General features: G+C 49.5%; 1 protein-coding gene across 1 annotated transcript; it reads left to right on the forward strand.

Annotated features, from left to right (window-relative positions):
* The first annotated feature begins 319 nt into the window (after positions 1 to 319).
* Positions 320 to 26,846, forward strand: SNTA1 (syntrophin alpha 1). Its single transcript, XM_055435570.2, has 8 exons — positions 320 to 770; positions 3,688 to 3,873; positions 18,868 to 19,072; positions 22,476 to 22,683; positions 22,840 to 22,970; positions 25,083 to 25,279; positions 25,993 to 26,180; positions 26,265 to 26,846. The coding sequence occupies exons 1-8, from the start codon at positions 461 to 463 to the stop codon at positions 26,355 to 26,357; spliced, it is 1,518 nt and encodes a 505-aa protein (XP_055291545.2). The 5' UTR covers positions 320 to 460; the 3' UTR covers positions 26,358 to 26,846.
* Positions 26,847 to 26,848: the final 2 nt, after the last annotated feature.

Raw genomic sequence — 26,848 nt, forward strand, 5'->3', positions numbered from 1 at the left:
GGTTTCATCTCCTTGCTATCCAAGGGATTGTCAAGAGTCTTTTCCAGCACCACAGTTCGAATGCATCAATTCTTCGGCGCTCAGCCTTCTTTATGGTCCAACTCTCACATCTGTACGTGATGACTGGAAAAACCATAGCTTTGACTATATGGACCTTATATGGACTTATATGGACCTTATAGCTTTTACTATATGGGCAAAGTAATGTAGTCTCACAGTACATCCTCTGGCTCTTGCAGCCCGCCACAGCCCCTTCTAGCTTGCCGGTGGCCACGCCCCTCGCTGCTAGCCACACCCACATGCAGCCCCGCCCGCCGAGGCTCCACCCCCAGCGGCCTGGGGTAGGGTGGAGGCTGGCCCAGCTGGGCCCCCGCTGCCCTCAGCTTTGGGCGCTGGGTCGGAGCGGGCCGGGCACTGCAGGGGAGGGCGAGCGCGGCGGCCCGGGGGCTCGGAGACGAAGATGGCGTCAAGCAGGCGCGCCCAGCGCACCGGGCTGCTGGAACTGCGCGCCGGGGCAGGCTCGGGGGCTGAAGGCGAGCGGTGGCAGCGGGTGCTGCTCCGTCTAGACGAGGACGCGCTGACTGTGAGCCCCGCCGACGGCGAGCCCGGACCGGAGCCCGGTGCCCAGCGGGAGCCGGAGCCCGCGCAGCTCAACGGCGCCGCCGAGCCGGGCGCCGCGTCCCCGCCGCTGCCGGAGGCGCTGCTGCTCCAGCCGCGCCGCGTGACGGTGCGCAAGGCCGACGCCGGCGGGCTGGGTATCAGCATCAAAGGTGGGCGCGGAGGCACCGAGGGCACGGGTCTTGGTGTCTGTGGGACGCTAAGGCGCAGGGATCGCGGGGGCTGGCAGCGTATTGAGGACTGGAGTTGGTGGACTTCTGTCCGGGTAACGGCGTCTGGGAGGACAGAACCGAGGGCACCAGAGCACCAAGGTCGGAGAGGGCTTTGAGGGCTCAGTCAGAAGGCACAGGTGTGGACGGCTTTGGGGGCACACCAAGGACAATTGGGTGGGGAGTTGTGTGCCGAGGCAAAGAGGTCTGAGACTGATTGCCTCTCAGGAGTTGCATGGGAATCAAGGACAAGAGGGACCCCAGGAGAGCAGAGGATAGAAGGGAGACTGAGGCCTCGGGTGCTACTAGGGAAAGGAGGAGGAAGTCTTCAAGATACAGTCAAAGTAGAAGGGAAGGAGGGGTAAGGTCTGGAGTAGGAAGCATGGTTGGGGTGGAGACTAGGTGGAAGTGCCAACTGGGCTGGGCTCACAGACAGGAGACCGGAAAGGACCTGGAAATCTGAGCACCTAGGAAACCTGTATATGTAGGTGAAGAGTCCTAATTGTCCACCATCACAGAATTGAGATGAGGTGTCAGTCCCTAGTACTGACAGCTTTCTTTAAGGTGCAACCCAGACTGAAGTCCAGAATCACCTGTGTGAACTTGTGTGGTAAGATCCCATGGACTGTAGCTTGGTAGGCTCCTCTGTCCATGGGGTTCTCCAGGCGAAGATACTGGGTTGCCATTTCCTCCTGCAGGGGATATTCCTGACTCAGGGATAAAACCCACGTCTCTCATGTCTGCTGCATTGGCAAGTGGGTTCTTTACCGCTAGTGCCACTTGGGAAGCCCTTTCCCGTCGCTGGACCTGAGTTTCTTCAACTATATAATGAAAGTAACGATAGAATTGGGATGTTTCTATGAAAATAGGAGTCCAAAATTCTCACTCTGCCAACACATAATAGGTGTCTAGATAGTTATTGCTGTTAGATGAGAGGAAAAATGAAGGTCAGGAAAGACTCCCAAAGTAACTAACCTGGTGCTGAAAAGTCTGCACACCCCAGCCTCTGAGTTCACCATTCCTTCCTGAGGGGGTGGGGATGGTGGTGACTTGGCTACCGCTGTGTGCCGAGTGCTATGCCCAGTACTCTAGGCTCAGGATCCACTTCATCCTGGCAACAAGTACTAAAAGATAGAAAGTATAATCTTCATTTAGCAGGTGAGGAAACTGAAACTTGGAAAAGTAAAATGATTTTCCTAGGATCACACAGTCAGTGAGTGACAGAGCTGGGATTTGAACCTCAGTTATCAAGCCACTAAAGAGTGTTCAAAAAAAAAAAGAGTGTTCAGAGAAGTTGATTTTTCCCCAGGGAAGGGCAAACTTCCATACAACCAACCAAAGGGATCTAAAAGGGGGTAATGAGAAAGCCGGGGAGTGGACACCTATTTTTCCCTCAGACACCAGCGTGGGATAGGGCAACAGATCAATGCAGAAATTGCACTATGTGTTAAAGCAGGAAGGAACTTAATGTTCATATAGCGTTCCATTTTGCAGATAGACTGAGTCTTGGAGAGGAAGAGGACTTTTCAAGGTCACATAAAGTTACTCCCAAGCTTCATACTCCCAGGTGGGGGTAAAGGGACTGTTAGGAGGTGTCAGAGGGAATACCAGCTCCATTCAATTCTTTATGTTTGGAGACTGGACTCCTGTTGCTGTGTTGACCTTTCCTTTAGGGTCCAGCCCAGCCCAAAGCATCAAGGAATGGCCATGGATTCAAACTGACCTGAAGTCCCTAGTTTCAGGTGGAAGAAGGCAGATAGATACTGGGTTGGTCAAAAAGTTCATTTGGGGTTTTCTGTATCATCTTATAGAAAAACTCGAATGAACATTTTGGCCAACTCAATTTAAATAGAAACTCCTTTCTTTAATAGGCTTCAAGCTCTGTGCACTGCAGTGAGCAAACTGCTGGGCCTATGTGGGGGTCCAGAGAGGCATTCCAGTCCTACTTCTGCCACCAGTCTGTTGAGTGACCTTGAAATTATGACCTTCCTTCCCACTTGTTCCTCATCTTTGAGGATGGAGCAATAGTGTGGTATCTGAGGGCCTGACTTGCAACCTACCAGAGCGTTAAGAGTGTTGGTTCTGGAGCCAGGAAACCTAGGTTCAGATATTGTCTTTGCCACTAATTAGCTGGGTGACCTTGGACAAGGGGTTTCTCTCCACACTTCAACCTTCCCAATAGGAATCTGAGCATGCTTGTGTGATTGGGTGTTGTGAAGATGCAATGAGACAAGATTGAAAGCATTTAACATGGTGCTTGGCACTTGGTATGTGGAACTAATGTGAACTGTTATCATTGTTTATTATTTTCAAAGGACATTCAAGAGTTTATAAATAAAACAATATGGTAAAATGTATTAATATTTGATTTTTTTTGTCTTTTTGCATCAGAGATGCGATTCAGATAGCCTTTTGAAATCTCTAGACTTTAAAGCCCTGGTTTCTAGCCTGAGACCTAGGTTTTGAAGCTCTTAGTTTTGTGGCCCTAGCAGTAACTGACTTCTATCTTTATTCTCGATTAGAGGTTATCAGTGGGTTCCCCCATTATGGGAAACTCACTTAAAATAAAAAACAAGAAGTTATTGAAGCATCTTGTAAGTTCTTCAAACACCGGTGACCACCCAAAGCACTTAACCAAAAGATCCTTTATAACATTATAGATTTAGAAAATGCCTTTTAGGTATCATTAGTGCCCCAAACTTCTAAGGCTCTTTTCTGAGATTCTCTTTGCCCTGCACTGCCGCTTTCCCAGTACTGGGCTGACCACGGTGGGAGACCTTCAGAAATAAATTTGCCTTGTTGTGACTCACAAGTGTTGGAGTATCTGCCTCAGTTTCTCCCTCTTTCTGTGCTTGTCCAGGGGGCCGAGAGAACAAGATGCCTATTCTCATCTCCAAGATCTTCAAGGGCCTGGCAGCTGACCAGACGGAGGCCCTCTTCGTGGGAGATGCCATCCTGTCTGTGAATGGGGAGGACCTTTCCTCTGCCACCCATGACGAGGCGGTGCAAATCCTGAAGAAGACAGGCAAAGAGGTGGTGCTGGAGGGTAAGCACTGGGGACCCCAGGGGTATTCAGTTCTTCCCTACAACCCCCCCAGGCCTCAAGCAGTGGGGTCTGGGAGGTGGGCAGGGTTGAAAACAGAAACAGAGCTTGGAGACCTGCCTTGAGACATTGGTGTGGTGGGGATAAAGTTGCTTCAGAGCCAGACAGATCTGGACTTTATTTCCTCTCTCCCACTCCCTAGCTGTTTGACCTTGGTGAGTCACTTCATTTCCCTGAGCCTTAGTTTTCTCATCTGTAGGGCAGGGATATAACTTCTGCCTTGCTGGGTTTGTGGGACTAGGATGAAAGGTCCATGGTAGGAGCTGCCACTCGGTGAGTGACACAAGGGAAGAAACGGGTGGGGACTGGGCAAGGGGAGACTTAGAATCTTGCCTGAGAAACCAGGGGAGCTCTCAACTCTGAATCCTCCTATCACCCAGGGACCCTAGAACCCTGTGACCTATCCTGCCTTGGGAGGGTACTTGGCTTTTATGTAGCAGGACATTGGCTACTTCTACTAGGATCCAAGAGGAATATGTTTTGGAGGGGAGGGAAACTTAGTGGCTCCCTGCCACTCTCCCCTCACTGTGTGGTCTTAGGTGAGACCTTTGCTTTCTCCCAGCCTCAGTTTCCCGTCACTTGTTATAGTCTCTTGCTGGGGTGGTCCTGCTTCTGCCTTTTGCCATCTCTGTCAGGAGGTTTCTGCTTTGCTCAGCCCATTTGTCAAATTCTACTCTGTCAGTTCCGGAAGCCATGGGGGCCCAAGGAATGTGTCTTTGGCTCCTGGCCCAGAACAGGCACAGGGAGGCGGCGGGGGCTGATGGAGAATGCCATGGCCAGCGAAGCTGCTGCACTGAGCCCCAGGCCCAGGTCCTGATAGGTTGCTAAAGAGGTCTCCAAGAGGCTATAGAAACCAACAGGCTCTGGATGCCTGGGTGATCTTTGGCATTCTTATGGCCCTGACCTCGATTCTCTCTCATTTTATTTTATTTTTACATTTTATCATTTATTTAAATGTACTGTGTGTCTATTCAAATGCTGCTGTTGCATTTTTAAATATACACTTAAAGCTGACTCTGCAGGATTGATCCCTGAAAGCTTAAAGATATCAATCATATTTTAACAGCAAAGTTAAATAACGAGATCACACATAAAGGAGATGGATATAGGAGACTTTCTTTCCACATGCCTCATCACTTTGATATTTATAGCCAGTAATGCAGTTTGAAATAGTTGAAATTTATCAAAATGTCATATTTTGGTTGACTTGAAAAGCTCTTTTAGTCTCTGCTGTTTGAAAATTTAGTTCATAGACGGTAAAATTTCTACCATAGACACATTTCTAATCCATACTGAGGTCCCCCTCCCCTCCTCATCTTTAGGTAGAGAATGTCTTTCTGGGTTCTTAGTGTGGATCATTCTGAGAAGGTAGTGTCTTTGAGTGTTAGACATTTGAAGCATTTCCTGGTATCGGGACGGATACCCAAGCCTCTGTCTACCTCATTCACTCCACTCCTTTGTCATTAAAGCCAAGATACCTTTCCAGAGACCTACCATGTACCCAGTGTGCAGAGCATTGGGGTAGAAGGTAAACTGGACCCAGGGCCTGCCTAAAAGAGCCCATTATTGAATGGGGGGACAAAATATGAACACTATCTAAAATTGGGACGCCAGAGGATGAGATGGTTGGATGGCATCACCGACTTGATGGACATGAATTTGAGCAAGCTCTGGGAGTTGGTGATGGACAGGGAAGCCTGGTGTGCTGCAGTCCATGGGGTCGAAAGAATCCATGGAGTTCATGGACATGACTGAGCAACGGAACTGATTCCACACAAGCCATTTTAAAATCAGCATCTACAATCCTGTCTGCTCTGTAATTAATCTGGCCTTGGGCAAGACCCTCATCTTCTTTGGGCCTCAGATCTCGAATCTGCTGGGGTTAAGCTAGATCAGAGATGTCCAATAGCTTTCATTCTGAGTGTCAGTTTCCTTGGTGGCTCCTGGGAGTTCCATATTTGGAAACATTGGGAGGTCTTATCTGAACTCAGCAGAAAGGAGCTGGAATTGATTTGCAATGTTTAGTGCAGATAGAGAAGGAAAGAGATATACTTACATACCATCCCAGGACTGAGGGTCTCCAGCACTTGTGTTCTCTAAAGCTTTTCATTGGGCAAGATCTTTCCTTAGCAAGCCCTGCTGCAGGCTGCTGGGTGGAGCCTGGCCTGCCTCTTGCCCAGCATAGGATTTGGCACATAGTAGGCTGGAGAAGGGGATGTCTACCCACTCCTGTTTTCTTGCCTGGAGAATTTCACAGACAGAGGAGCCTGGCAGGCTACAGTCCATGAGGTTGCAAAGAGTCAGACTAACATTTTCACTTTTTCTGTTAGTAACTCCTCTCCTGTCCCATCATATTTACATAGAATTGGTATTATTTCCTGCTTAAATATTTGGTAGCAGTTTCCAGGGAAGTTACCCTTATAGAAAAGTCTTTTTTTTTTTTTTTTGCCACACTTTACAACATATGAGATCTTAGTTCCCTGACCAGAGATCAAACCCAGGCCCCCTGCAGTGGAAGTGCAGAGTCCTGACCACTGGATTGCCAGGAAAGTCACGATTTTAATGTCTTTAAACAATTTAGATGATCTATGTTTTCCATGAATGTGTTTTGGTAGTTTATGTCTTACAAGGAATTTGTCCATTTCATTTAAGCTGCCAAATTTCTTGGCATAAAGTTGTTTATAATTTTCACGTATTTTTCCTTCCTTTTGGATGAAAGCGCTCTCCTGCTTTCTCTTTCTCTCCTCCTCCCTTTATACTGCTCTACTCAGTGGTTTCAAGGAGATTCTGTCTCATGGAGCAGATAGCTAAGCAAACCTACTGGATCACCATCTTGTCATGGGTGCTGAGATGGAGTCTGCCTAGAGGTCAGAGGAAGCAGTGGTCTCCTCTCTCTAAGTGGTCAGGAAAGACTTCCTGGAGGAGGGATGCTGGCACCCTATGAAAAATAAGCAGAGGTGGGAATGGGGTAGAGAGGGCATTCCAGGAATGTAAGTTGTCCGAGCAAAAGGGAAGGGTGAAATGACTTGACTTACCTGGGGAACTGCCTGGGAAGTAATTCAGCTTTATCTGAGCTTAGGTGTGAGGAAGTGGGTGGAGAAAGAGGAGGCTATTCAGATTGACAGATCCTGCAGGGCCTTGAGTGCCAGAATAAAGGAATTTGGAGGGAAATAGCTATTTCATGGGTTTTTCAGCAGGGGCTCACATTATCAGCTTTGGGCTTTACAGCATCCACCCAGTTTGGAAGGAGGCAACAATAGATGCAGAATGGCAGCAAGGAGGGACTTCCCTGGCAGTCCAGTGGTTAAAAATCCACCTTCCAATGCAGGGGATGTGGGTTCAATCCCTGGTCAGGGAATTAAGATCCCACATGCCTGGAGCAACTGAACCTGTGCGCAGCAACTACTGAGCCTGCGTGCTGCAACAACAGAGTCTGCGCACCGGAATGAAAGCTCCGTCATGATGCAGTGAAGATTCAGTGGGCCCCAACTAAGATCTGAGGCAGCCAAATAAATAAATAAATATTAAAAGAAGAAAAGAATGGCAGCAAGGAGGCTGGGGCCATGAGCAGAAGGGAGATCATGATGGTTTGACCTAAGCAGGCTTGGATAAAAGAAGAGTCTCGAGGTTGTGGGGCTTCCCAACTGGCTCAGCATTAAAGAAACCACCTGTGAATGCAGAAGCCTCAGGAGGCTGAGGCTTTGATCCTTGGGTTGGGAAGGTCCCCTGGATGAGGGCATGGCAACCCACTCCAGTATTCTTGCCTAGAGAATCCCATGGATAGAGGAGCCTGGCAGGCTGCAGTCCATAGGGTTGCAAAGAGACGGACATGACTGAGCATGCACACATGCATTTGATGTTGTAGCTTTCTTGTTGCTGCTGCTGCTGCTGCTAAGTCACTTCAGTCGTGTCCGACTCTGTGTGACCCCATAGACGGAAGCCCACCAGGCTCCCCCGTCCCTGGGATTCTCCAGGCAAGAACACTGGAGTGGGTTGCCATTTAGTTTTTTTTTTTCCCCCAGCTTTTTCTTAGTTGAAGTCTGTCTCAGCTGCTCTCCAGTAGGCTTGTAGAAGAAGATAATTCCACCCAAGGCAGCAAAGGGCTGGAGGCGAGAACTGGGGTCAAGAATCTTTGAATTGCACGGGTGATCTGAAGAGCCTGGAAGATGTTAGGAAGCTAAGATGCTGGGTTGTGGCTGGTCCTTGAGACTTGGGGGAGTTTGTGGAGAACAGGCAGCTGCCCCAGTCCAGCTGCCTAGGTTCGTCCCCAGCACCCTATCAGTGATCACACTTTTCAGAACTTCCCCACCCTCATCCCACTTCTTAAGGCCACCTCCAAGGAGCTAAGGGCTTCCCTGATAGCTCAGTTGGTAAAGAGCCTGCAATGCAGGAGACCTGGGTTCGATTCCTGGGTCGGGAAGATCTGCTGGAGAAGGGATAGGCTACCCACTCCAGTATTCTTGGGCTTCCCTTGTGGCTCAGCTGGTAAAGAATCTGCCCGCGATGTGGGAGACCTGGGTTTGACCCCTGGGTTGGGAAGATCCCCTGGAGAAGGGAAAGGCTACCCACTCCAGTATTCTGGCCTGGAGAATTCCATGGACTGTATAGTCCATGGGGTCGCAAAGAGTCAGACACAACTGAGTGACTTTCACTTTCACTTTCCAAGGAGCCATGGCTTATCCTTTGGATGTGAACTTGGCAGGGTAGCAGGGCATCTTTCCTGAGGTCTGGGGTTTGGTGGGTACAGAGCTCCCTGAGAACATCCTAGAAGGAAAGCTGTCACTGGCAAACTGCTGTTGCCAGCCAGAACCCTATATCCCCGGCCTAAGGGACTCAGCAACCCCAGCTTGCCTTCTGGACCTTTTCTTCTGTGAGGTCAGGATTTTGCACAAGTGTCTTGAGCCTATTCTCAGTTACGGGGATGTGTTTTTGACCAGAGTCTGGGCCCAAGCTGGCAGCCAGTACTCCTCTGTCTGCTTCTTAGAGAGGCCCATTGTGTGCAGGGATCTGGAGCCAGGCGCTTGGAGACTGTGCCTGGGGGAAAAGGGAGGATGGTCAAATGCCTCCACTCCCTCCATAGCCCGCCAGCAAGGCTGGCAACAGGGAGCCTTTGATGCATTAAAAAATAATGCTAAAGGACAAAAATGAATAAAGTCAATTTTAGTACTTTGTGCAAAGAAGAGAAGGTTCACCTCACATAAAGATCAGGCTTTTAAAAGATACAGGCAGAGAATAGTGTGTACATAAAAATACAAAGAATAGTAGGAATTGCTATAATCCCCATTATACAGACAAAGTCACCAAGATTTGTTAAAGATAAGTAACTTCCTTCAAGTCATACAACTAATAAATTGGCAGACTCGGAATTCAGATCTAAGGACTTCCCTGGCATCCTGGTAGTTAAGACTCTTTGCTTTCATTGCAACGGGCAGGGGTTCAATCCCTGATCAGGGAACTAAAATCCTGCATGCTATGCGGTACAACAACAACAACAAAAAAGAATTCAAACCTAGGTTTCTCTGATTGCAGAGGCCACTGTTGACCCTGCCTCATGGTAGTTTGCAAGATTAAGAAATAATCCATGTTATGTGCCGAGGCCAGTGTGCATAAGTAGGCACTCATTTATGTTTATTTTCTTTGCTGTTTATAAGGATGAGACAATGCACTTGAAGTTTATGGCACAGTGTCTTCCACACGATAAGCATTTGATCAATGTCAACCTTTGTCATCATCGTATCAGCAGCAGCAATTTTTGTTTTCTCCAGCAAACTTGAAGGTCTCTGAGGGCAGGAATCATGTGTAGTTTGTCTCAGATCCCCAGGCCTGGCGCCAAGCCTAGATGCCGGTGAGTTTGGGGGAAGTGATCCCTAGGAGGGGACATCTCTGATTCTACTTTGCCTTTAATCTCCTCAATTGCTGTTGACGTTCCTAAATGTTTAAAAGGGGGTTCCAGGCTCATGCTAGGTTGGACTGACTCCTGAGAGTTTCCGTTATGAGTCTTCAGAACTCCAAGACCAGGTCCCTGCCAGCCCGTCCTCTGACAGACGGGTACTGCCACATATCCTGCCTGAAATTTGGCTCCATATATCACCGCTGTCAAAAGTGGGATGTTGTTAACCGATGCAGCTAATCTGAGGTCACCCTGTTCAGTTTCGGTGAGTGTAGCTGTGCCTGAGAGGTGCCGGAGGGACTCTTGTCCTGGGAACAGAGGTGTGAATGGAGCCCTTGTCCAGTCCCCGCCATGACTGCAAAGACCTGTTGTTCTAATCATTGTTCTCAAGAAAACATTAATTTGGCACACATACATGGCTTAGGGCCATATGATTCCCCACAGACAAAATTTGGCTTAATCCAGCTCTGGCCTGTTCCTTGGATCTTTGATTAAAATGCTTGTGGGACTCTGGGGGCAGGTTTTGGCCTCCATTAGCAATATGAGCTGGTTGCTGATGGTAGCAGAGGGAATTCTAACAGTAATGATAAGAATGTTAATAATAGTGATGGTATGTCTGCTGTTTATTGAGCACCTACAGTGTCCTGGATACTGTGCTAAATGCCTTCTGTAAGTATCTCACTGGAGCCTCAAAACTACCCCTATGATTCAAGGTACATCATTCATCTCATTGTATAAATAAGAATATTGAAACTTGTAGAGGTGAAGCTACTTGCCCAAAGTTACACAGAGGCAGAGATGGAATTTGAAGTTAGATCTGTCAGATGTCAAAACCCATGTTCTTCTATATTTATACTGTACTGCAAGCCATGTCATCTATGTGAGACTCAGTTTATTCAATTTATTCAACTGGTAAATAGAACAGTTTAACAATGGATCAGTCTCCTTGAATTGGTGTGGTTAAGTGATGATGTGTTAGTGAGATTTGAGCTTTCATGCTTGGTATATAGTAGGTGCTCAATAAGTGCTTCTTTCTCTCACTACTAAGATCCTAGTAGGCTTCTTGAGTTGATGAGGGCCTTGTCTTTGAATCCTGGCTAAGATGGTTTGGAATGTGGTGTATTTTTGAAAAATAGAATTTTTAAAATGTCAAAAATATTATACACTTAAATTAAAAAATGGAGAAGGAAATGGCAACTCACTCCAGTATTCTTGCCTGGTGAATTCCATGGAACAAGGAGCCTGGCAGGTTACAGTAAAGAGTCGGACATGACTGAGTGACTAAGCACAAATAAAAAAACCCCAGGAAAGTGCAAAGCAATTGTCTTCTCATAGATTAATGTTACCCATGGCTAATATTTTCACACACTTCCAGAGAGAAGTTTCCATATTTGTTTTTATCATTGAGCAAGTTGAGGACCTCTTTCCAACTCAGCTCATGTAGCTCTGTTTCATTCTCTTTAATGGTTGCACAATATCCCATTATTGGGATTCAGACATTCATTTAACCAATATATACTGAGCCCCTGTTTTATGCCAAGACTCAGTGTAGGCACTGGGGATAAAGCTGTGAACAGGACTGAGTGATCTGCCAAGGAACTCACTTCTTGTATTTAGCAAGACCATATTTAAGGAATTCATGTTGTTTCTAGCTTCTTGCACCATAGACAATGGTGTCACGACCCCTTTGTGCACCTGTGAACATTTATCTGAAGAGGATTCCTGGAAAGGGTACTGCAAGTTCAAAGTGTTCGTGTGCCTTTAGGATCTTGATAGAGGTGCCCCTTATACTGCACATATAGGGCTTCCCAGGTGGTGCTAGTGGTAAAGAATCTGCCTGCCAATGCAGGAGACATAAGAGATGGGGGTTTGAGCCCTGGGTTGGGAAGATCCCCTGGGGGAGGGCATGGCAACCCAGTCCAGTATTCTTGCCTGGAGAATCCCATGGATAGAGGAGCCTAGCAGGCTACAGCCTATAGGGTCGCAAAGAGTTGGACACGACTGCACAAGGGTGTGGAGGATGAGATTTTATGCCCCAGAGTGTTGCCCCAGGCAACCCAGGCAGCTCTGCTGCAGGTCCTGCCAATGACTGGGAACTATTTATAGTCCAGCCTTGCTGGACTAACAGGACCTCAAAGGTCATCCCTTCCCAAGAGATGTCACAACATCCTGAGTGGACAGGTGGGCAGCCTGGACTAGAATCCTCAGAATGCCGTACTCAGAGAGCTGGCATATCAGTGCCAACTATATAGGCAGGCAAACTGAGGCTCAGAGAGACCTCGGGACTTGCCAAGGCCAGAATGCAAGTGACAGGATCTGGATTGAAATCCTTGTCTGTCACCTGTGTTCATCTCCTTATACTGTCATACTAAGAACAGCAGCAGAAATAATAACCAACCACCTTACGATTTGTTGAAGACCTGTTCTGTGCCAGGCAGGGCAAAGTGCTTTACAAGTGTTGGATCTCAGTATGCTAGGAGGTAGATATATTTTACTCTCATTTTAAAGATGCAGAAATAAAGGCTTACAGAAGTCAAGTCACCTCTTCAAAGTCAGAGAACCGGGAAGTTAAACACAAGCCTGCATCACTTGAGAGCCCAATTCAGTGTCTCTAGCCTGGGAAGCCTCAGGATTGTCAATATTCATTTATTTAATGTATTTCTTAATTACCTGGATATGTCAGGTACTATTCTAGGTGCTGGGGATATCCTAGTAAATAAAGAAAACAGGCCCCTGCCCTTGTGGAACCTACATTTTGTACTGAGGAGAGAGGCTGTTGACAGTAAGCAAGTAGATAGATCATGTATTTTCAGGCAGGGGCAAGTAAGTGACCACCCACTGAACAGACAAGGAACAGTCTGAGCTTAGAGGTCAGACTTGAGCCAAGACTCAAAACCAAGACATTCAGTCATACACCTTTATTGAGCACCAGGATATGCACTGGGTATGCTGTGTTGAGCAAGAAGGGATTTATCCCCTTCTCTCTGCAACACATAGGTTCCCTCCCAATTGTCCTGGGCCAGGCAAAGTGTTCTGCCTTGTCTCTGTCCCTTGTGTTTCTTTACTTTTTTTTTTTTTGGCCATGTCATGTGTCTTGCGGGATCTCAGTTCCCTGACCAGGGATTGAACCCGAGCCACAGAAGTGAAAGCCCAGAAATGGCAACCCACGCCAGTATTCTTGCCTGGAGAATCCCAGGGATGGGGGAGCTGGTAGGCTGCCGTCTATGGGGTCTCACAGAGTCGGACACGACTGAAGCTACTTAGCAGCAGCAGCAGGCTACCATGGAACTCCCAGTTCCTTGTGTTTCTTGTGGAATCTGTTCCTGGCTCCTCGGGGTCACTGCTGGCTTCTCTCCTTGGCAGAGTTGGGAATCGGGGCCTCTGGAAAGGGCAGGGTGTCCTGTGTGTGTCTGCTTCTGCTTCCCTGAGGAGGAAGGGCCCAAGTATCACTGTTTACCAGGTTCCTGGGCCAGAGGTTTGGCTGGAGAGGGTGTGGACACCAACTGGGTCTATACTTGGAGGCTCAGAGAATCCTGGCCACAGGGCCACTTTCTTGCCCTCAGCTCTCCGGGCCACTGCCTTTGGGCAGCCCCGCCCTGCTTGGTCGGGTGACTCAGGCAGAAATCAGAGGCAGGGAGGAGACCTCAGAGCTGGGCTATTTACGGCCACACTCCAGGGCCTTCAGGACCCCACCCCCACCCTGGGACAGGCCGGTTGGTTTGTGAAATGCCAGCCCTGTTTCAGACATCAGCTGGTGTGCTGTCCATTTATAGTGTGTTCCTGTGGGCAAGGAGAAGGAGGACCCAGTTCCAGGATGGCCTGAGCGAGCAAGGCTCCTAGCAGTTTCTCTGGTTTCAAAACTGACAAATGTCCATTTGCTGAGCACATAGCGTCAGAGATCCCTGCTGAATTCCAGGGATAACAGGGACCAGTCAGTCAAGGTCCCTGCCCTCCCAGTGCTCTCAGCCTGGAGAAGGACACAGATTCCCACATGGACATATAGGGAAGTGGGGTCTAGGAACCTGCAGAGGTGGTGGGTGTGCAGGATCTAGTGGGCATCTGGGAAGGTTTTCTTGAGGGGCAGTGTCTGGGCTGAGCTGGGACCTCCTGGGCAACTTCTCGTTGAATGAACTTTTTCTGTCCTGGCATTCATTTCTCCATTCACAGAACACTGACTCAGAGTTCAAATCAAACCCCATTTGTGTCTTCTTTGTGTGTGTGTGTGTGTTGCTCAGTTGTGTCTGACTCTTTGTGACCCCATGGACTGTAGCCTGCCAGACTCCTCAGTCCATGGAATTCTCCAGACAAGAATCCTGGAGTGGGTTGCCATTCCCTCCTCCAGGGAATCTTCCCGACCCAGGGATCGGATCTGGGTCTCCTGCAGGCAGATTGTTTAGCATGTGAGCCAGCAGGGAAGCCCCTTCTGTTCTCTAGGAGCTCCCAGTTTGGTGAGAAAGAAAGCCCCAGCACACAGAAGCACAGCAGAGTTCTAAGGAGTGTGGGCAGAACCTGTGTCAAGTGTTTTACATCGTATCATTTAATTCTACTGTCTCTCTAAGGTATTCATTGTTATTCAGATTGAGGGCCAGGGAGGTGAATTACCTTGTCCAGGGGCTTCCCTGGTGGCTCAGTGGTAAAGAATCCACCTGCTAATGCAGGAGACATGGGTTCAGTCCCTGGGTTGGGAAGATCCCTTGGAGGAGGAAATGGCAATTCACTCCAGTATTCTTGCCTGTGAAATCCCACGGACAGAGGAGCCTGGTGGGCTACAGTCCATGGGGTCACAGAAGAGTCAGACTCGACTTAGCGACTAAACAACAACAACAGTGGCCACACAGCTAGACAGAGCTGGAATTCAAGTCTGAGAGTACCTGTCCCCTAACCATGTACTAAGGTCATTCTGTGCAGGGGAAGCTACATTTTCAAAGGTGTTTGGAAGCTCCTACTCTGAGAGCTCTGAGCAGGTCAGTATGATTGGATTAGAGGGCTAGATGTGGCTGGAGGTGAAGCCAGCAAGGTAGGTAGGGCTCAGGTCCTGGAAAACCTTGAAGTTGGATGAAGAGTGCAGGGAGCCAGAGCATGGCTTTGAGCAGGGGAGGGGCGTAGCTAAATATATAAGGGAGATATATCAGTTGCACCCTGAGTGGGGGTGGGGGATGGGCGGGTGCTGCATTAGTTAGGATGCTTTTGTCTGCAAGTAACAGGAACCCCATTCAAAGAGGCTTAAATGTTGAAGAAAATAGGTTTTCTTCCAGAATACCTAAAGTCAGCATGGCTCCAAGGTGGATTAACTTAAGGCCTTGCATTCCTCAATGTGTGGACCCCAGTCCTGTGGTCAAAGTGACTATCATTGCTTTAGAACAAACTCCCTGCTTTCCAGCAACTTCTAAAGGCTGGAGGAGAGGAAGGGAAAGGAGTATATTTTCCCTCACAGCTCATTGGACAGAATTGTATTATCTGCCCCTTTCTCGGCCAATCACAAGAAGGGTGGAATAATCATGATTAGCTTTAACCAATTAAGATTTTCCCTCTGGCTGTGGAGAAGCCCAGCCTTTAGGGCTCAGAGTTCTGTTGCTGCTGCTGCTGCTAAGTCGCTTCAGTCGTGTCCGACTCTGTGCGACCCCATACACGGCAGCCCACCAGGCTCCGCCGTCCTTGGGATTCTCCAGGCAAGAACACTGGAGTGGGTTGCCATTTCCTTCTCCTGTTAGCAAGGAGGAAAAAAAGTAGGGTTTTTTAAAAATGGTTTTACTGACAGAGAGACTGTGATGTGTCCCACCTCTGTCGCCCCTTGAGACATACTCTTGGGTAAGTCATTGCTGTAATGGCGAGGATGAGTCACTTTTAGCCTTTAGTTCTCAGTCTTTGAACCTAGGCTTAGTTCTTTCAAAAAAACTCTGCTCTTGTTTTCAACATAACTTCTTTTCCAACACCGTCCCTCACTTTCACCCTTGTTTACCTTGGATCCTATCTGAGCAGTCTCTTGTGACAGAAATAACTACTTATCTGGTTCTTCCAGGGAGCTGGGCCAAGAACTTCTTCCCTCTACTTCCTGGTCTGTCCACTCACAACCAGAGAATACTGACTGGGCGTTGACTGCAGGCATCAGATGGCCAACAAACCAGATGGCCGTGGAGGTAGAGGTGGCTGAGAAGAGAGGAAGAGAGGCTGTCCCAGGGCCAGCAGGCATAGGCATTCTTCAGTAGGACAGCTGAGGGGACAGCCTGACTGGGAGAAGAAAGACCAGTGCTTGGGCAAGATATTAAAATATATATATATATATATCTGTACCAGTTCTTACTTGCAGCATGTGGGATCTAGTTCCCTGACCAGGATCAAACCCAGGCACCCTGCATTAGGAGTGCAGAATCTTAACCCCTGGACCACTAGGGAAGTCCCTTGGGCAAGACTTTCAACCATCTTGACATATACACTCTCCTCCTAGTAGCTCATTTCAGAGACAAGGAGACTGCTGCTCATCAGAATTGGGGACAGTCCAGATGCTGGGTCAGATGTGGTGGACATCCTGGTTGCCTGCCTTTCAACCATTTCCCCTTCTTCCATGCTACCAGAGCCTGATTTAATTGGTGGGAATATGCTCAGCCCCAGGAGGAGGCAATGGCAACCCACTCCAGAACTTTTGCCTGGAAAATCCCATGGACCGAGGAGCCTAGTGGGCTTCAGCCCATGGGGTCGCGAAGAGTCGGACATGACTGAGCGACTTAACTTTTTCACTTTTCACTTTCACGCACTGGAGAAGGAAATGGCAACCCACTCCAGTGTTCTTGCCTGGAGAATCCCGGGGACGGTGGAGCCTGGTGGGCTGCCGTCTATGGGGTTGCACAGAGTCAGACATGACTGAAGCGACTTAGCAGCAGCCTCAGCATGCTCAGGGCTTCCCTGGTGACTCAGACAGTAAAGAATCTGTCTGCAGTGTGGGAGACATGGGTTCAATCCCTGGCTTGCGAAGATCCCCTGGAGAAGGGAATGGCTACCCACTCCAGTATTCTGGCCTGGAGAATTCTGGTCACAGAGGAGCCTGGCAGGCTACAGTCCATGGGGTTGCAAACAGTCACTCATGGCTGAGTGACTTTCACTTTAATGTTCAGTCAGCCCCAGAGGCTGACTTGTGATTGGTCTAAATCAATCATGACTACTCCTTCTTACTAATGATTGTGCTAGAAGTTGGCATGCCAGTCCAGTTGGGCCAGTGAAATATAAGGTTTCATGGAAGTATTTACCTCTTTGATAAGAGAGGAGGAGATGGCTGGATGGCATCACCGACTCGATGGACATGAGTTTGAGTGTATTCCGGGGGTTGGTGATGGACAGGGAGGCCTGGCGTGCTGTGATTCATGGGGTCGCAAAGAGTCAGACACGACTGAGCGATTGAACTGAACTGAACTGAACTGATGAGTTGACAGTCCTTTTTCTGCCTATCTCCTTCCTTTCTGGTTTTGTCATGTAAGGAATCATCGGCTTGACTCTGTTGCAGCCATCCTGTGGTCATGAGGGGAAGGCCAGGAGGATGGTAGGGATGCCTGTCCGGGATCCAATGTCATTGAGTGACTGAACCAACCCTGAAATTGCTTTCCTTTAGACTTGTTGTCACATGAAATCATAAATATCTTTCTTGCTTAAGGCACTAGTATCACATATTCTATTTTTTGTAGCCAAACCCACCCAATTGATAGAGTAAGAGGGACCAAAATATTTTATTATCAATCAGCTTTAATTGATTGGTAATGGCTACCATGGACTTACCATGGCTCAGGGGTAAGGAATCCACCTGCCAGTGCCAGAGACGTAGGTTGGGTCCCTGAGTTGGAAGGATTCCCTGGAGAAGGAAATAGCAACCCACTCCAGGATTCTTGCCTGGGAAATACCATAGACAGAGGAGCCTGGCAGGCTGCAGTCCATGGGTTTGCAAAGAGTCAGACTGAAGGACTAAGTACAGGCACAAATATAATAGAAGCTCCTTGCTTTCTTAGGTAGCAGGTCAAGTCTGATATGGCATCTCCAGAGTCTCAGAATCCATTTACTTCTGTCTTATTGGTCAGCCTTTTGGAATGTGGCTCATGTTCTCCTGGTCAAGATGGTGTTCTACCAGGCTGTGTTTCAGCCAGCTCAACCCTGTGAGGGGAAAAGGCAGGGAAAGGAAGGGTGTGCCCCCTTTTTCAATGGGCAGGACTTGGTAGCCTAACACATCTCTTTTGTTCTCATCCTTTGGCCAGACTTGGTCACATGGGCACTTATAGCTGCAAGGGAACCTGGAAATTGGAGTCTTTAGTTGAAGGGTTATCACTATTTTGGAGGAAAATTGGCAGCCTCCACCACAGGACTACCTCATGCAGACCCTCCTTTTAGCAGATGAGAAGACTGAAGAGAGAGAGGCAAACAGGGGGACAGTGGCAGAGCAGTTCTGTCTCCTGACTCCTGTCTTGGTGCTTGCTCACTGCCGTGTTGCAGTTATTGCCCATTCTCTTTAAGCAGTCATTTTGAAACTCTAAACACTTAAACTTACGGGGTTAGAACTTAGTCATGTGGCCATACCTAGCTGCAAAGGAGGCTGTGAAATGTAGTCCAGCAGGTGGCCATGGGTCTATGAATAAGAAAGGTGAAAGGATGAATGTTGGCCTGCATCCAGAAGTTTCTACCATGCAGCCCTGTCAGATACTTTAGCCTAGAGTAGGATAGTGATGTGAAAGTGTGTGTGTTAGTTGCTTAGTTGTATCCGACTCTTTGTGACCCAGTGGACTGCAGCCCATCAGACTCCTCTGTCCACAGAATTCTCCAGGCAGGAATATTGGAGTTGAAAAAAAAACAAAAGAATACTGGAATTGATAGCCATTCCCTTCTCCAGAGGATCTTCTTGACCCAAGGATCCAACCTAGGTCTCCTGCATTGCAGGCTGATTCTTTATCATCTGAACCACCAGGAAAGGGAAGTGGACATAAATTAAAATTTAATGAATTAGAGACAGTTGTTACATGTGCTACATGGAAGCCCACGTCATGGTGGTAACTGCTGACCTCTCCCCTAACCAGTCAAGTACATGAAAGAGGTCTCACCATATTTCAAGAACTCTGCCAGCGGGACCTCGGTTGGCTGGGACTCGCCTCCTGCCTCACCCCTTCAGCGGCAGCCTTCCTCCCCTGCCCCCCCACCCCGGGACCTCCGTGATGCCAAACACTTGTCCTTGAAGATGGCATATGTCTCAAGGAGGTGCACCCCTACAGACCCAGAGACCAGGTAAGCCTAGCATAGGGGGCGACTCAGACAGATGTGCCCTCATGTTAGGTGGTGGGGCCAAAGGAAAGATCCCTTGTGTTGCAAGTGACAAGCACAATGCCCGAACGTAGTGAGTGCTTAAGAAATGTTTGTTGAATGGAGATAAGAGTGAAGTTATGGGGATGATGGTGTGCTTTTCTTCTTTCTTCTTCCTCTGGGTAGTTCATATCTGAGGAGGAACTTGGTCTGCAGAGGAGTCCTGGATTCCAGTCTTGGTTCTCCTTGAACTAGGCCCTTTTCCTTACTAACCTTTAGATTCTCCCTTATGAAAGAAGGATATCAGACTCAGTGATCCCCTCAAGTCTCTTCCAACTCTGCCGAGGTTACAAGATACCTGGTAACTTTCACTCAGGGCCATGAAAGGTTACCATCGCTCACATCTGAGCAGCCCTTAACATTGATGATAAGATTGATACTAGCCAGCATTATTGAGTACTTATCATGCACAATTGAATTTAACTCTCACAGCAGCCCTATGAGCAAAGTCCTGTTGTTTCACCCCGCTATTAAAGATAAGGACAGAGGGAGAAAATAACCTGCCCAAGATCACACAGCCAGGAAGGGAAATGCCTCATTCCAGGTAGCCCTATCAGCTTCAGAAGCTACCTGAGTGATGACAGTGGTGAATGCAGTCCGTGTTGATCAAATGAGGTGTGCAGTATTGGGGTGGGGTAGAAGGCCTGTGCTCTGGGTGCTAATTACAGCTGAGGTTTAATGCCCAGTCAATGCCCAAATTGGCCAGGGGGGTCTGATTAATGTTCAGCGTTCAGACCTCCTATCCCTACTTGATGCCCTAGCCCCAGCCTCCCCCGTGAGGCAAGAACTAGTGATTCACAGGTCACTTACAGGTGCTCCACTTGGGGGCCTATTGTGTTGGGTGAAGGTGAGGTGATGTCAGTCCTTCCTGCGACTCATAGAACTTTAGGTTAGTTGTGGTTCCCAGCCTGATCCCAGATGTCACCTGAAGCGTGTGTGTACCTGTGTTTCTATGTGTGTGTACGTGTGGATGGCATGTAAGTGTTTGTGTGTACATGTGAGCATTTGCACAGGCAGGGATTCAGTTCTGTGCATATGTGTTTGTGTGTATTTGTGTTACTATCCATATGTGTATATGCATGTATGTACATGTGCTTGACCTGTGCACACATGTGTAACTTGAATATAACTGGGGTTCCATATCAGCACAATATCCCAGTCAAAGGAACACCATTCGGTAACCAACGCATAATGAAAAATGTTTTGAACTTTTACTTAGTGTTAAGATTACACTGGTGTGCAAGCATCAGAAACCCCGACAAGCAATGGCTTAATAAATGAGGAGTTAATTTTCCACATGTTTAAAAAGAAGTCCAAGACTTCCCTGGTGGCACTGTGGATAAGAATACATCTGCCAAAGCAGGAGATGTGGGGACCTGGGTTCCATCCCTGGTCCAGGAGAATTCTACATGCTGTGGAGCAACTAAGCCTATGTACTGCAGCTAGTGAGTCCAGGTACTGCAACTACTGAAGCCCATGTGCCTAGAGCCTGTGCTCCGCAACAAGAAGCCACCGCTACGAGAAACCTGAGCCCCACAACAAACAGTAGCGCCTGTTTGCCGCAGTTAGAGAAAACCAGTGCAAAGCAATGAAGACCCAGTACAGCCAAAAATACATATATACACACATAAAAAAGAAATCCAGCAGTCAGCTATTTAGGCTGCTATTGATGGTCAAGAATACCCTCAAGGCATCAGGTTTCCAGGTTCTTCTGCCATCTTTTACAATTTTTATTAAAAAAAGTTTTCTTGGCTGCACTATGAAGCTTATGGTATCCTAGTTCCCAGACCAGGCATTGAACCCAGGCTCTTGGCAGTGAAAGCATGGAGTCCTAATGGCTGGTCTGGTAGGGAATTCCCCTCCTGCCGTTTTTAGTATGGATTTTCTTCTTCTTGGAAATAGCTTGGTAGCTGCACCTCTAAGCATGTGTCCATATTCTAGACAGGAAGAAGGCAAAAGACAAAGGAATTGTTCCCCTGTTATTTTGTTCTATTGCTGCATAAACAGCCATCCTAAAATTTAGTGGCTTAGAAGATAGCAGTTGAATATTTTTCACAATTCTGTAATCTGGGCTGGCTTAGCCAGGCAGTTCTTCTGTTCCTTGTGCCATCTGCAGGGGCTACAAATCCAAGACAGCTGCTTCACCTGTGTGCCTGCTTCCTCAGCAGGGGTGGTTGAACAGCTGGCGGCTGGCTAAGCATTCCTCTTTTTGTAGGGTTTTGCCACGTGAATAGCTTGTTTTCCCTCTCAGCATAGGTGACCTTGGGGTAGTTGGATTTCGTGATGGCTTAGGAATGCCAAAATGGCACTTCTGCCACATTTTGTTTGTCAAACCAAGTCAGAAGGTCAAGGAGAGGAGAAATAAGCTTTGCCTCTTGCTGAGGGAGGTACACTGTGCATATAGGGACAGATGAATTTGGTGGAGGCCATCTTTGGAAACTAACTGCCACAGCTAGGAGCGCTCCAGTTGGGAAGGGACACCCTCCCCAAAGACTTCTCATTCTATTTCATCAGTCAGAATTGGGTCGATGGCCAGTGCTAACCGCAGGGGAGATCTGTAGTGGAGGAAGGCAGAGGTGAAGGGATTGGAATGGATACGTGTGAGTCATTCTCCAGTTTCTGCCCCGCTTCACTGGTTACGGAAATGCCAAAGGGGAGTGAATCTTTAAAGCCCCACAGAACATTTGAAGGTACTTTCCCTGCCACTGACTCCTCTTGGACCTCCTTGAGACCTTCCCCTTACACTTGCCTATGTGGCTTTTTGTCTCCCCACCCTTTCCCTTCACCATACCCTGGCTTTTTCTTTTCTTTTTTAACCATACAGTGTGCCTTGTAGTGGGGCTTCCCTGGTGGCTCAGTGGTAAAGAATTGACCTGCCGATGCAGGAGACACAGGCTCGATCTCTGGGTTGGGAAGATCCCCTGGAGTAGGAAATGGCAACCCACTCCAGTATTCTTGCCTGGAAAATTCCACGGACAGAGGAGCCTGGCTGGCTACAGTCCATGGGGTCTCAAAGAGTCAGACATGACCCAGCGACTAACACTACTACTACACTTTTGAGTGTGTGTATTTGTGTGTATATGCCTGTATGTGTATGTGTGTTGGAGAGAGAGATATAGTCCCTTATCCCAAGATAAGATAAGATAGATAAACCCCATGAGGCCCAACAACTGTGGCTGAGCCCTGCAGTGAGAGTCGCTCCTGATTCTCTCATGGGCATCCCCTGTGGTTTCCTCTGGTTTTGTGGGAGATGGTCCCTTGGCTCAGGTTTCAGGGTTGGGCACCTGTCCAGTGGACGGGACTCCCTCTACCTCACTTGTGCCTGCAGGTATCTGGAGATCTGCTCGGCCGATGGCCGGGACACTCTCTTCCTGAGGGCCAAGGATGAGGCTAGCGCCAAGTCCTGGGCGGCTGCCATCCAAGCCCAGGTCAACACTCTGACGCTCCGGGTCAAGGATGAGCTGCAGGCGCTGCTGTCGGCCACCAGCACAGCCGGGAGTCAGGACATCAAACGGATCGGCTGGCTGACTGAGCAGGTTCTTGCCGGGCCCCGGGAACCCCTCCACCCCTCTCTTCCCCTCTCCCAGAGGTGACCCCAATCCCATTTCCCCTCACTGCCTCATCCTGCCCTGGCCCTCTCACCTCTCTTCTCCCCTCCCCATCCCCCCTCACTGCTGCCTTGCCTCCTGCAGCTGCCCAGCGGAGGCATGGCACCCACCTTGGCCCTGCTGACCGAAAAGGAGCTGCTCCTCTACAGCTGTCTCCCCCAGACCCGTGAGGCCTTGAGCCGGCCGGCACGTACTGCCCCCCTTATCACCACCAGGTAGGTATCAGTGGGTAGGGCAGGACTGTGTGTCCCACTCAGAGCTTGGGTAGGGGGCGCGATGCTCTAGATGGACCTCAGAAGCTGGGGACTCCAGCCCCATTCTACGCTGAGTTATTCCCCAGGTAGTCTGCTGAAGCGAGTCTCTGCCCAGTCTGGGCCTTGGTTTCCTCATCTGTAAAATGGGGACTCGAAACAGAAGGATATGAGGTCCTATCAGTCACTCACTGACACCTGCTCTGTCCAACCTGGTGCTGCCTGGTTCAGTCCCCAGAGGTCTCGGTCCTCAGGGAGGACCCAGCCTGGTGAGGAGACTGGCCTGGGAACCGCCTTGACAATGCAGAGTGTAGGAACCACTTAACTCTACCTGGCCTGCAGGTGGGGGTGGGGAAAGGCTTCAGGTAGAAGATGACATTTGAGCTGGACTTTGGCAGATGGGTGGAAATTTGCTATTTAAGGAAGGGTGGAAAAGCATCTTACACAGAAGGAACAATATAGTCAAAGGGCAAGGAGCATGAAGAGCTCTCACAGGTTCATGGAGCTCTCTGTAACCAGGGTGTAGACTCTGTCTGGGAAGTGGAGAGAAATAAGGCAGGGAGTTGGCAGGCCCTGATCTTGCAGAGCTTCTGTTGCCTGGATAAGGACTGTTAGCTTTATCTTAAGAGCTGTGGCAGCAGAGTGAGAAGAGTTTTAACCTGAGAGCAAGGTGTCTCATCGGGTCCTGTTTTGAAAAGGATCTGTGTGGCTGTCATGCGGAAAATATACTGGAGGAGGGGGATGGGAGCAGTTATGCTGGAGAGACAGTGGAGGTGGGGAGAGGCAGCAGATGGAGAAGAAAGGCCGCATTTGCATTGGAAAACACATGGTGGTAAAATTAACCAGGCTTCGTGCTTGCCAGATGGGGAGGGTGAGGGAGGTGTCCTGATGAATGGATGAACGGGAGTTTTGGAGCTGGTGTCTGGGTGGGCAGTAGGAGTGGGGGTGGGAGTGCAAAGGGAGGAGGTTGGATCAAGATGTTGAGTCCAGAGTGTCGGTGGGGGGTGGGTAGGTAGGGAGCTTGGGTAGGAAACTTGGGAACTTGTGAGTCTGTTGCTTAGGGCTGCCAAGTAGGAGACTGGGCATCAGAAACAGCTCCAAGGGGGAACTGAAGCTACAAGAGAAATCATGTGGAGTGAGGACCAAAGAGGGCGAAGGTGTAGAACTCTGGGGTCTGCTGCCCATAGAGGGGCAGGGAACTGCCCAAGGTTACACAGCACGTGGGAGTCGAGCTGAGAGGCGTGGGCCCTTGTTGCTCGTGTCTCCTCACTCTCGGCTGTGTTCCGGCACACGTGTCAGGAGGCTGCTGCCTACTAGGGATGAACAGGTCATGAACGTTCTACCTAATCAAGTGATTCACTGATTCAGGCCACAGAATCTAAGCATCTACTTTGTGCCAGGCATTGTTTTAGTTTCTGGGACTATAGCGGTGAACAAGCTAGACAAACATTTGTACCCTACATGATATTCTAGAGAAAAAGGCAATCAAAAGCCAACTGAAACAGGAAAAAGTAAGTATAATTTCTGGTACCATGAAGAAAAGTGTGGCTAGTGAGTGATAGGGGAAAGTGCTGTTTTATTTTTATTTTTTGGCTGTGTGGCATGTGGGATCTTAGTTCCCTAACCAGGGATCAAACCTTGGCCCCCTGAGGTGGAAGCGCAGAATCTTAACCACTGGACCTCCAGGGAAGTCCTGAGGTGTCATTTTAGGCAGAGAAGTCAGGGAAAGCTTCTCAGAGGAGATGGCATTTGAGCAAAGGTCTGAAGGAAGTAACGGAGAAAGCAATGCAGATAAGCAGGGAAAAGTATGCTGGGCAGAGGGAACAGAGTGAGGCAGGAGTGTGCTTGGCGTGTTTGAAGACGCTAGAGTGGCTGGAGCTGAGGGGGCCAGGAGGAGGGGGCAGGAGATGGTCTCCCTTGACTCCATCAGTGACCGTCTGGATGTCCTGTCCCCCCATTGGGTGGAAAAGGAGTCTCAGGGTCCCTTCCCTGGTCACTGCCCCCTTGGCCCAGAACTACTTCCCTGCTGCCTGAGGCCTCATGCTTAGCCCTCTGCCCCCTGCCCCCTGCCCCCAGGCTGGTGCACTCAGGCCCCTCCAAGGGCTCGGTGCCCTACGACGCAGAGCTCTCTTTTGCCCTGCGCACGGGCACGCGCCACGGTGTGGACACTCACCTGTTCAGCGTGGAGTCACCGCAGGAGCTGGCTGCCTGGACCCGCCAGCTGGTGGATGGCTGTCACCGGGCCGCTGAGGGTGTGCAGGAGGTGTCGACAGGTGGGCTGGGTGGATCTGGGAGTGCCTTTCTGGTAATGAGCCGCTTGTCCCCAGGGGCATTCAAGTTTCCTTCTTTAGGATGCTTCAGGAGGGGGATCAAGAGTGGGATTTGGGGTCTCTGAGGGCCCTCTGTTTTGGATGTACAGGTGTCCTGGAAGGTAGTGAGACTCGTTTCCAAGGGGTTTTCTTGTCCTGGCTTTGTGATTCCGCTGGTGAGGATATGACAGGTGGCACTTGGGGTAGGGTTGCCAGAAAAAATACAGGACACTCACTTGGATTTGAATTTCTGGTAAACAGCAAATAATTGTTTAATTGAAGGAGGTCCAAATTACCCATTGCTTATCTGAAATTCACATTTAACTGGGCAAGATGTCTGTAGGCACCTAAGGTCTCCAAAGGCCAGGCTTGGTGGGTCTACCTTCACAGGGAGTGGGCCTCCTGTCCAAGGCAGAGTTGAAGATTCCCCTTTCCTCCTTTGGTGCTGCTGGCTGTGGGTCTGGAAGTGGGGTATAGGTTTTCTGCCCACTCATCCTTCTGTGTTTTAGAGTGTGGGTGACTCTCTACAGGGTGGGGGTACAAATGGCATGTCAGACAGTGAGCTTCCCACCCCTGGTAGCATTCAAGCCCCACTTTTGGAGCTGCCAGTGGGGCCTGGAGGGAGGGCTTGCGGTCTCTGAGGTGTCGCTGTGCCCGTGCCCACGCCCTCCCCACAGCCTGCACGTGGAACGGCCGTGCCTGCAGCCTCTCTGTGCATATTGACAACGGCTTCACACTGTGGGCGGCGGAGCCAGGTGCGGCCCGAGCCGTGCTGCTGCGTCAGCCCTTTGAGAAGCTGCAGATGTCCTCGGACGACGGTGCCAGTCTCCTATTCCTGGACTTCGGGGGCGCTGAAGGCGAGATTGTGAGTGGAGGGGGTTGAGGGGTGATGCTCTCCTGGAGGCCAGGCTGGGTGGGCTCCTGACCCTTCTCTCTGTTCACCCTGTAGCAGCTGGACCTGCATTCGTGCCCCAAAACCATGGTGTTCATCATCCACTCCTTCCTCTCGGCCAAGGTCACCCGTCTGGGGCTCTTAGCCTAGAGGTGGTCAGATGCATTAGCCCTGAAGAGGGAGTGTCCACCGCATGGCCTGACCTGGCCTTCCGCTGATTGCCTGCTTGCTGCTGGGCTGAGGGAAGGGAGAGGAGAAGATCAAGAAGGCAGAGACCCAGCTCAGGACACAGCGGATCCCACCAGTGATGGGGGAGTGTCCCTGCAGCTCCCCCCACCCCCAACAGTGCCTTTTGTGGAGAGATATTTTGTGTACACAGAAGCCATTCCAAGCCTAGTATGTGCCCCTGTGGGGATCCTGACCCCAGCTAACAACTGCTGGCCCTCCTAGACCTAAAATGTCCCCAGAGGCCGCACCTGAAGCTGGAGCTCCCTGGGGCACACGGCAAGAGACAGAGAAGCCTTTCATTCATGTCTCCCCTCAGCTCCACCACCTTGAGGCATCAGGTTGTTCTCTAAAGCCTCTCTCTCCTCCTTACTCTTGGATAAATAAACAGCCTGTGAGCACACAGGCAGTCTGGC

This window comes from Moschus berezovskii, chromosome 15 (assembly GCF_049115385.1).
Source record: "Moschus berezovskii isolate FMDL1 chromosome 15, NW_MosBer_1.0, whole genome shotgun sequence".
Taxonomy (NCBI): domain Eukaryota; kingdom Metazoa; phylum Chordata; class Mammalia; order Artiodactyla; family Moschidae; genus Moschus; species Moschus berezovskii.